The 11,493-nt window shown below is 37.5% G+C and overlaps 1 protein-coding gene across 2 annotated transcripts; it reads right to left on the bottom strand.

The window, feature by feature from the left end:
- Positions 1-866: 866 nt before the first annotated feature.
- On the bottom strand, positions 867-11,493 carry iqce (IQ motif containing E). Of its 2 annotated transcripts, none has more exons than XM_041983973.1 (20): positions 11,044-11,493; positions 10,762-10,803; positions 10,583-10,628; positions 10,350-10,499; positions 8,792-8,893; positions 8,477-8,547; positions 8,133-8,246; positions 8,007-8,057; positions 7,848-7,918; positions 7,689-7,761; positions 7,536-7,576; positions 6,183-6,334; positions 5,851-5,906; positions 5,526-5,755; positions 5,182-5,289; positions 4,512-4,782; positions 4,316-4,402; positions 3,846-3,973; positions 3,664-3,755; positions 867-1,758 (listed from the first exon to the last, which is right to left on the bottom strand). In XM_041983973.1, the coding sequence occupies exons 1-20, from the start codon at positions 11,113-11,115 to the stop codon at positions 1,631-1,633; spliced, it is 2,085 nt and encodes a 694-aa protein (XP_041839907.1). In that variant the 5' UTR covers positions 11,116-11,493; the 3' UTR covers positions 867-1,630. The 2 variants fall into 2 exon arrangements, with proteins under 2 accessions (XP_041839907.1, XP_041839908.1); XM_041983974.1 differs by having other exon boundaries at positions 10,762-10,766; positions 11,218-11,493.

The raw sequence follows: 11,493 nt of genomic DNA, 5'->3' as shown, positions 1-11,493 counted from the left end.
CAAATAGGGAAAAGAGTGAGATCTCAAAAACTATAGATTTAAGGAAATAATTAACTGATTATTTCAGCAACAGTGTTTATATACTTTAAAAAGTAAAGCAAATATTGTAAAAGCAAATGGTTAATGATGTTCCTTTGGATGTTCCTACATTTGTTGTTGTTGTTGTTTTTACCATTGCTGCACAAAGACCTCCCCCTCATCTTTTTAATCAAATAACTTTTACAAGATATAATTATGCATTCTGTTGTTTGGGGTTAATTTTTGAGAAAAATGTTTAATTTTTACTGTTCACCTCTAAAATCAGCCCCATTAGTTTTGTTATATGTATATATAATGACTAATTAATCTGATTCTGATTCTTTAAAAAAAAAAAGTGCAATATGCACAGCCAATGTAACGGCCAAATTTAGAGAAAAATATTTCCCTAAATTGACAGATGTCCACAGTCATGCTTTATGTTCTCTTAGTGTTCTCAAAGTAGATTTCCAGATGTAGCTCGGGACCAGTAGAACCATTATCACAAAATCACACCATGGAACTGTAAGATGAGACGATAAAATCTTAATAAATGAACTAAACTACTTTAACATTAAAAATGCCAATAAACATTAATTAGATCATTAAAATCAACATTATAAACATAGAAAATTACCACAAACATAAAAATAAAAGATTTGTGCACCAGTCTGAGCACAAAGTTTGAGACATAATCATGCCAGTAGTTTCCATTCTAGGAATAAGCCCCCTCCAAGATAGCATTATAAATGTGTTATGCTATGTGATGAAACGGAGATGCAATTAAAAATAAGATTCACAAAACTTTAGAGTAATTAATGTAAAAGTGTAGAAGGAAAATCAGAAAAAGGTTTTACTTAAAAAACTGAATTTTATTGAGTGCCTTATAAAACACAAGTTACACATGTTGAGAAAACCAGTCATTGTTTTCTTAACACTTCTACAAATGATCTGTCTACTTTAAAGCACACATATTTTTGACATTAAGAATATTCCCTATGTATCCTACACTGTACTGACTGGTCAGTGATGCAGCAGAGTGATCTATAATTTATTCACAGTTTGGCTCAATAGTGCATCAGTTGAGTATTGGCTCCCATTCACACCTTAGAAATCAGCCATAATTTATTAAGCATAGATTAGTGAGCTCACACTTACAGGTTTCAAATGACGGATATTGAAATATGGTCAGAGGAACTTAGAGCACGGCTGCACCCTTTGGCCTGTGAGGTTAGCAGAATTTACTACACCAAGTTTAATGTGAATCCCTAGGTAGTAGGCACTTCGGCACAGAAAACAACCAAGAGAAAAGTTGACCCCAATTAATAAGTGATATTTGGCAAAGGAATAAAAGTTTAAATTAACTCAGGCTGTTTAATTTTTACATGACTGCCCTGTCCTGCATTTATAAAAGTACAGCCTTACATCGACACCTGGACAAAATTGCATTTTGTTTCAACTTTTAAAATGGTTGTGGTTATTAGTGAGGGGGAGACATTCATAACTTAAAAAACATGATTTGGTAGGTAAAATATGTGCAAGCCTGTGATATACAAGCTTTGAGTAAAAATCTCCATAGATATGCTTTTACACATTAACACACAAACCACAGCATCTATAACATTAAGACTTCTCTGCTTCTCAGTGGACGTGACGGAGACACGATGATGTCGTCAGAATCGTCAGAATCAGCAGCAGCAGCATCTCCATCAAACTCTGGTGTAGAAGGGATTTCTGTCTGGGCTGAATAACACATAAAGTATATATGGAACTGTGTCATTCTCTCCATTACAATAATTTCATTACTATGCAAAAGACATTTTCTCTATATATTGCCAGGAAAACAGAAAATATGTGTAATGAGGTTTTGAAAGCAGTACAAATATAAAGGAAATACAGCTTCTGAGGCAAAAACAGAGTTTAAAGAATTCCAATTATCTTTGTATTACTGATATTCTGGGTTATTTTATGGATTGTACAAGATAGGCAAAATAAGCCTCATCTTCAGACGACTCTTTGTTCGGTTAGAGCTTGTTAAATTTTTTGTGAGACAAAAATGTTTAGTGCAAGCATTTATAATAATTCTTTGTCAGCTGAATGCACATAATTCAAGTCTTGTACTGTAGACTGTAACCAAAATAAACCATTGATTCATTCATTCATTCTTGATCAAGAGGTCCAAGTTCTATTAGCATCCTGCTCTACTGCCTGAGCCACCCAGGTATGGCTCAGCACCACCTTAATAGAATGCTTGCAAGTCTGGTTCATTGGAGGCAAAATATAAAGAAATAAGAGGCTGCTTGACTGTATATTCAAACCAATTTCACCCTATCAAAAATGTGCAAAATGAATGCATAAAAACATCCAAATTTGTGCAGTTAATGTCATGAAATACAGAAATTGATGTCCTCTCTTTCTTAAACCTTCTGTACTTGTCCTTTTGGACACTTGAGCACTAGAGAGAGACATGGGGGTCTTCTGACTCATCCTCTTCTTCAGCATTATTACTTTTAGATGCAGTATCTTGAAGACAAATCACCACACAATACCTAGTTAACCAGGAATTATCGAGACACAAGTAAATGATCTAATTATGGTACTTTTAACGGGATGCATTTCAATGTAAGGAGGATACTTTTTATCCTGTAAAACATTATATGTTATTACCTGAATAGAGAAAGACTACAGATATGAACCACATCTTCCTCCAAAAATCTTTAGTAGCAGATTCTCAGCTGCAACACAAGTTAATATGGTGCAGTCTAAACTCTCTGAACTGAAGCCCACCATGCACCTAACAGAGGGGCAGCCGTAAAGGCGTGCGGGATAAATGATGACATTGCAGCTCCGCTCTGTGCACACATACGCTGATCAAAACTCGGGGAATTGGCAAAAACTCAGGATGTTTGCAAGGAAAATTATGGGTATGTTGAGGGCACTGGATTCTCACAGGCTCAACTGGGCAGGGCTCTAAATGGCAATAACTATAGATCTTCAAAGTTCTTAAGATGTAGTACCATTACAAGCCCGCAGGTCTGCTGAGTGCCCTCATCAGTCTTTGATAGGAGGCTGTCAAAGTTCTGGCTAGTGTAGATGAGACAGTCATCACAAAATCAGATCAGCATGTCAGCTAGATCGATCACTACTCATAAAGATGTCAGGGGAGAAATGAAAAGTGGTTTTGAGGTTTAAAGCAGGGCAATGCAATGACATTGCACGTGAGTATATATCAAGTCAGAAACCTGACTTATGTGTGAGTGGGTGCAGCAATGGTGTATTTCATACTGAAAGTGAATTACCTTCCTATATGCTCCTAGTCTGAAGCATTGTAGTATCATTAACCAAAATCTGATTAGATTTTATTTGAAACACGATTGACAGAGAACTGCTGGAAATTACAGCAAAGGGAAAGTCACAAATATACATCTTATAATAGAGACACTAAATTAACTTGTACTACCTCTATTACACAGTTAAGCCTAAAATGAGAAGGATTAGAAATATAAACTATCTTTAATATAAAATGTTTAAATGGATATTTTGTCCAACCTTTTCTTTTTTCTTGTCAAGTAAAGTTTCTTTGCATTTGCATTATACTTTAGGAATTTTCTTTGATGTCTAAACATCAAAGATCGATAGGAACCTTACATGTTCTGGTGGGACTGTGTGTCAAGCCCGTTCCTCGTGGTACCGGAGTGGGTGGATTGTTTTCCACTGGAGAAGGCACAGCAAACCCTGAGCTAAGACACAAACACACACATAATTCAGCAATTTGTTGTATTTTAACTGCATTATGTTTTTAATTTAAATTCTGTGGAGAAATTAGTAACCTCCTTATTTCAAGACTACAACGACCCAGATGTCCCCTGAATGCAGACTGTATCATCGTCAAGGCAACCGTATCCAGCTCTCCACTGACAGAGTCGGCTACATCACTGCAGTTAAATGAGTCCACAGCCTGAAAACAGAAGATGAGGATGGGCAATGTGGTGATTTTATTGGGTAAACATGACTCACTGTAAATTATTTTGAGAGCCATCTAGTGGTTCTTTAAGTACACTGAACCTATGATTCATTTTTTGGACAAGACTATCCATGATGTTCTTTTTTTAATGTTGTCTTAAACTTGAATCAGGGCATACATGGAGTTTCTTAAATGCTTTAATATCCCCCAAAAGTATTTCCACCCAAATAAATTTCATTAAATTTTTCATGACCTGGAAATGATGGTTTTGAAATAGAACTACATTTTTGCTCTTTCACATGCATAGACTGATGAGTGCAAATGTTTGTGGAAAACCTTATTCTTTGCATCTTTCATCAGGTCAATGAGCTGTGATTCTCTGAAGAGATGGCCTCTTAACATAGACTGCAACGCCACAATGTCCTAAAGAGAGATGGAGAAATTTGGAACAGTGTGTTTTGGACATTTCTTATGTGATCATTTCAATCACATATTAGTGGCTTCCTTTACATAACAGTGGCATGTTACATACCCTCTGTCTGTGCCACCTCCAGTTTGTCTGAATGATCAAAGCTGCTTTTTCTCTTTCTTTCATCTCTGCATCAATCTGAGATTCTTCTTCTCCATCCATCCCTTTCTCTTTACATCCAGTGTCCTTTTTCTCTCCCTCCTCCTGACCTGCCCTGTGCTGAGCATTCTCATAACTCTCTGCCATTGTAGGAGAGGGGAGCTCAGTCTGTGCAAGTTTGCTTCTGTCCTCCTCCAGAGTTCGAATCCTCGCCCACGACTGCTCTAACTCCTGTCTGAGAAAAGCAATATATAAACAGATTTTTAAAAAGTCAGAGAGAAACCACAGAAGTCCTCTTATAGATCTTTAGGTTTAACTGAATTATAAACTTTCCTATTAGATTTTGACAGGAAATTGACTTTGTCACCCAAATGTGATATCAGAAGCGATTTTGAGCAATGACAACATGTAAATAAGCACTCAAAATGAGTTGATCATATCAAAGTGGTGTACTTGTGCACCATATGGAAAACCTGTAAGCATTAACAGCTTTTCTTGCAGTAACACTTCATATCTAATAAATGACCAATCTTATCAAGTTTATTTACATATATACAGGAAAGTTAAATGAAAATCAAATAAATTACACATTATTTTTTTCAAATCAATTATACATTAAAAAGTAAAAATATACCTATGTAGCTCTTGCTTTTTGTCAAAATATTTTTTTTGTTCCTCTTTCCATCGTTCTGTCTCTTTCTCCAGTTCTTCTTTTTCAGCCCTGAGCTGTCTCAATTCATCACTGAAAACACAAACAAAAGGCAGGTTCCATTTCATGAGCAAACTCTGTGAATTTATGACTGTAATTGCTATAAACGTTGTACTACTGTGGTGCAGCTCCATCACAGTCCAATAAAAACCCTTCAATGATGTTCTTACTTGGGTCTGTCATTCATTTAGTTTGTTTACATTCATTTGGACAAAAGCAGATATATCACACGTTAGGCATACTGTACACTGATCTCATTGGTCACTCACTCTTTTCTTGCCAAAGTCTCCAGAAGCTCCACCCTCTCTTTTTCCAATTGGCAGAGACATTCCCTCAGATCAGAAACCTCTTGCCTTTCCTCAGTGATCGTTCCCACAGACACCACTGCCTTTGTTGCCATGGTAATTCCCAGAATCTCTGGAAGAGTGGCCTGGGCCTCCTGATCCAATCTGCTGCTGCTCTTTGCTGAATGGGTGTGTCTTTTCCTGTCCTCCAGCCTCTGATAGGATGACAGAGGAGCCTGTCTGTGATGCAGCTTCTGAGCCAGCAGTCTGACACGTGTTTTCATAACCAGCTAGTAACAGTTTCTCTCACCTTTTCCACCTCTAACAGCCTTCTTAACAGTCTCTGTTTACTCCACTCTCTGTAACCTAAGAGACACATTCACACACATACACAGACATACACACTTTTTCATCAACCCTACAGTACAGGATATAATGCATACTGAAGTGTTGTTGTATTCTTCAAAGCAGAGTTGGGATTAATCAGTGTTTGTTTACAGTAATTTGCTTAAATTTCATTAATATTATAAAACAGTTCAGAGTTACAAGCCAGGACCAAACAGAGGAAAAAATTCAGCTACAAGGGAATTTGCTGGCTCTATTAGTACTGTGACTGAAAAGTGGTGATAAGTGAGCAAAGACCTTTAATTCCACCAGCAGGACTGTCAGTGTTGAGCTCTTCTCTGAGGGCTGCATTCTCCTGTTCAAGCTGCTTCAGGTTCTCAGACAGGCGATGAACTGCTGAGCTTAAAGCTTTCTGCTGCCTCTGAGAACATTTACTCTCTGCTCGACTACTGCAAACACAGAAGAAGACTATATGTAAAGATATATTCACCATGCATCCTACAGTAGTTTCCTACTTCAACATTTGGGATTTTAAAAATTAGAGAGAAAAGTATTAAAAATAATTTCAAGATTCGCATGGAAATAAGTTATACTATTTAAAATGGGTTTAAAAGGTAAGAAAACTGTTTTACTGAACTGATAAGTTAAACTGAGAGTTCATTTATTCTCTGTTAAGGACTTTTAGGACAGGTCTAAGAGAACAATTTCTTGAAAAAGAACAAAAAAAGCACACGCTTGAAGATGGTATGTTACAAACAGTGCATTATGCCCAGACTAGCAACTAGCAAGCTAAATAATTCCCCTTCTTTATGTAAATGTGTCTCCCTTTGATGGAAGAATTTGCAGAAAGTGAGCTGACAACTCAGACTTCAGAAGAATAATAAGAGCAAGAAAATAATGGCAAATTTTGCAAGACAGAAGCTGAAATGCAGCACCACCAAAAACCTGGCAACACACCAGTTCAAAGAATCAGATTTCTGTTCAGAAAAATGATGCAACAAGTTAAAAACCTCTTACAGTTATAGGCTTTTATGTGGATGTTCTTACTCGAATTACTGCACACACAAGGTTTCAGGGTTGTGCATCTTTAAGAACCAACGCTTCAGGAGTACAGTCAACACATACCTCATATTTCAAAGAGAGGTTTACAAACTTTTACTGGAGATGTCTGGGTTTAACAGATACACAGATTATTACTGCAGCTGCTGGAACAGAGTCTCTCCACCCCCCCCCCCCCACAGAGATCTCAGCTGTACAAACTAGCCATAAAAATGTGATGTGTACATTTAAGAATGTTAATAACCTAGTCCACAGCTGAGGGGTGACCACGATATTTAAAATCGGTTGTGTGTTTTGTGATTTCACATCCAAGCTGATCTGAGATGTGTTATTAAGGCTGTTAGACTGATATAGTTGAGCACTGCTCATGTTTTCATTATGTTGAAACCTAATTTAATTTACTTGGTAATTGTTTAAAGAATTCATTTTTGGCTGAATGGTTAATAACACATTTTTCCGTCATGTAAAAAACGAAGAACATAGATTCATGCTTTAGTCATTCTTTAAAAGGACTTGTTCTTACTTGGGAAGCATGTAACCTTGCAAAAATGTATTATGTTGAATGACCTTGAGAGCTCAAGTTATGCACACCTTTTCTCTGCAGCTCCTAGAAGTATCCTCAGTCTCTGGATCTGAAACACAAGACAACACAAGCGCATTTTATTTTTCCACAGCTGTGATAACTAAAACAAATGCTATAAAAAAGTTATATCAACAGAAAGACCAAAACATTTCTTATTTTACCTCTTCAAAATATGTTTCTACTGTGATCTTTAGCTCCTCCAAGTTAGTGGTCCTCAGTTCACTTTGGAGTTTACTGGAAAATGTTTTAAAAAAAGGGACAAAGCTGAACATGATGCTGTTTTACAACCAAAACAAATGAACTGACACAGTGAATGTTACCTTAAGGCGTTTTCTTTCTCTCTACACTGCTGCTCCAGTTTCAGGATCCTCTGTTTCAGCCCATTGGTAAACTTAATGAACAGATATGGTTTATTAAGTTTGCCAGAACGGATTCCTACATTGTTTTCTAATATGCTGATCAACACATTAAACACTCACCACACTCCCCTCTTTTTTCTTATCCACCAAACTGCGAGTATATTCAGATCCCTACATGGAAAAAAATACAGTTTACAAAATGTTAATTTTCATGAAAAAGGTCCTGGGGTAATTCTGTGATTGTACCTTTGTGGGGTCCAGTAGTTCTTCAATCTGTTTCTCTCTTTTAGCATTATCTTCCTCCAGGCGCCGTAGCTTTGCTTTCATTTGCTGGTTGTCCGACTTCTGAGCCTGGAGACTCTGCAGATTATAGATTACTCTTCTTTAACACTTAAAGAACACAAATTCAAAATCTTGGTATTCCTTCATCCTTTTACATAGAATTTAAACTTTGAGTGTACAACACCAAATCATACTGAAACCGATCAAAGAAGTTTCAGCTGACCACAGAGACTAAGCTCTCTGGAAACATGTCAAACCTGAACCCACCTCTCTAATGCACAATATTTCAGTGTATCGTAAATCTTTACCTTCTTGAGGCGTATGATCTCATCATACATATCCTCCTTTTCTCTGTAGTCACCTGCACTCAAAGTAAAACCTGCAAAACATGTGGAACGCCATGAAGACAATGCATAATTAGAAGACTTTACCCATATTCTCAACTAGCTATTAACAAATAAATTCATTAAATCATGTGTCATAATGCCTAATATCCAGTCTGTCTGGAAACATCTGCAATTCTCCACAGACTGCTGTTTTGTACGAAATCTGACCTTCTTTTCTATCTGTCTCTACTTTTGCTACAGAATCTCTCATTCTGATACACCCACTGATTCCCTCACCATTGGATGCAAAGCGGAGGTGTTTGTTTCTCCTTGTGCTCAAGGTCTGTTTGAGAAACGGTGGACTGCCATCACACTCTGATCTCAGCATCTGAGATACATCTGAAAAATAGTCAGAAGCAAAATGAGCATGAAGACTTTTTATACTTTTGTAGAAACTCAATGCTTTGACTTCTTCAAAGACCTTAATCAGATGTTCATTTTTATTTAGTGATTACTGTACTTTAGATTTCCATTATTACCAAAGCTAATCAGCTATGAATGTTTTATTAAAAATCCATGATTTAGTAGAAAATGGAGCTGCCCATAGAAATTTTAAAACACTTGCACTGAAGATCACTATGTATAAATATATTCTATAAAAAGTCAAAACTCCAAATGAATGATGATTTTATCTCACTGTTTTTGGCGATACGTGTCTCCATTGCTATTTTTGACTCACATTTAGAAGATGTGAAAAAGAAAAGGTGTTTTTAACCCATCCTAGTTGCTAGGATGGATTAATGCCAGATTCCAGCGCCCAAGGGTTAAGGGCCTTGCTCTGGAACCCACAGTGGTTTTTACCTTGATTGCCAGCCCAGGGACATGAACCCAGGTTCTCCAGACCCAAGCCCACCTCTGTAACCTCTAGGCTACCAATGCCAGTCCTGCAGGTTTTGGATATTTCCTTTTGCAGCACACCTGAATCATATTAATGGGTCAACATGCTTAAGCAGAACTTGACTAAAAGCTGTTGAGGAAAGCCATTTCATTTGAATCAAGTATGTTGGAGCAGGGATACATCTATAACCTGCACGATTGCGGCCCTCGAGGACCAGAGTTGCATCCCTGATCTATACAATGGTGACAACGCACCACCACGTTTATTCACTTTTAACCAGTTAAAAAAACATGTCTCACAATTCTTCTTTGTTACATTTCATAAGACTGCTTCAGACTTGTTTGGCGAGTGAATAGAAATCAAGCTAATGACAGTTATGTGAAATGTGTATTTAAATGCTTACAAAGGTAATCATTGTAAGTAAGTCTGTTTAAGCTCTTATACACCATACTAATTAAAAAAAAACAGTGGACGTCCCCTGCTTTGTCTCACCACCAGCATCTGAACACACAACCCTGGTGACTTCAAAGTGCCAAACAGTATATATGATCTATGCCTGTTCAAGAACTCACCAGTGCAGACGAAGTGGATGGATATACACGATACGAGGAACCAGAAAACCACATACTGTTGAATTTCTTTTTTTTTTTTTCTTTTTTTTATGCAGTGTGCTTAGAGTTTTTCTTTCAAGGTTACATGGATCCAATATATCCAAACTCATTGGACTAATTTTTAACACTCATTTTTAACTCATTTTTAACAGTTGGTCTGTTGCTTCACTCCACAAGGCCACAATGTCAGAAATGTTGCTTGATTTGGGATCAGGGAGCTTTCTTGTCAACATGCTGAATTAGCCAGATGTGCCTCATGATGAGTTGTCAGCTTGTTGTACAAAGGCCATTGGTTAAAACTGTACAGCTTTTCATAAAGCCTCAGTTGTGTTTTAATGAAGCCTACCATGGCCGTTGCTGAGGGATGTGAGACGAGCTGAGCACGTCTCACCACAAGTGTCCCCTCTGGTGTCTCCCAAGGAGGCTCTAGGCAATCTCCAGGCTCCCACTGTTGCTCTCTGGGAGTTAACATTCAGACTGGAGAGGTATGGAGACTCTACAAATAAGGACAAAATCTGTTAAATGGGTTTGTTGCAGGGTCTGCACATATTTCCAACATAGCAGCTCAGCAGGGCTTACTTGGGGAAGGAGGAGGCTTGCCAGAAGACTTTTTTCCTCTTGATCTCTGGCAAAAACAACACATCGAAGGAGAGCAAGTGTATTTATTACACTAAACATGTCAATTAATGTCTGTATGTAAGTTAACCAAAACAGAAAATACAAAGCTACACATAAGATTTACAATCAGATTCCCTTACCTGTTCTGAAATATCAGCAGGAAGAGAGAAACCATCCTCAACCTGAATGGACAAAAGAAAATACAACTTTTTAGGGAACGTGGATGTACTGCAAATACGTAAAGTTGGAAAAATATGGCGAGTCGAAAGCTGAAGGCTCGAAACTCTGGTGTGAAAATTAGCCGAACTAAATACGTTTAAAGTAAAAAAAAAAAAAAAAAAAAGCGCGTTTGACGTGTATAATTTAGACACTATTTGGCAAAAAGTTATTTTTTAGATGATCCTCCAAAGCCAAGGACTCACCAGCTCCTCACAGTCTTCATCTGTTTGAACATCACTTGCCTGCCGAGACATCTTAGCTGCTGAGCTCAACATTGCGGGTTAGCAAACGTTACGTATAGCTGTAAAACTTTACTTTTTTTCTTGTGAAATCCTCTCATTTTTCCAGTAAAAAATAAAAATAAATAAGAGGCTTACTTTGCCTTGCCCCTGATCCTCGTAGTAAAAACATGGGACAACAAAAGAGACGCTAGCTATACTACAAGTCGAATTTTTCGACAAGAAAGCTGCAAGCCATCTCAGGGAATAATCCGTTCATGTGGCGATAGACTGTTAACCATTTTTCAACAGAATCAATGTGAATGTCGTCGTCTTCTCGAGCAGAGGTTTTGATTTTCACTTAGGTGTTGCGGACTGAGTCGTCTAGCAACCAGGCAGCTGTTAGACGCCTGGTTGTGTTAAGTCAGCTAAAGA

The sequence above is a fragment of the Melanotaenia boesemani genome, chromosome 4, assembly GCF_017639745.1.
Source record: "Melanotaenia boesemani isolate fMelBoe1 chromosome 4, fMelBoe1.pri, whole genome shotgun sequence".
Lineage (NCBI taxonomy): Eukaryota > Metazoa > Chordata > Actinopteri > Atheriniformes > Melanotaeniidae > Melanotaenia > Melanotaenia boesemani.
This window is presented reverse-complemented; position numbering and strand designations above follow the sequence as displayed.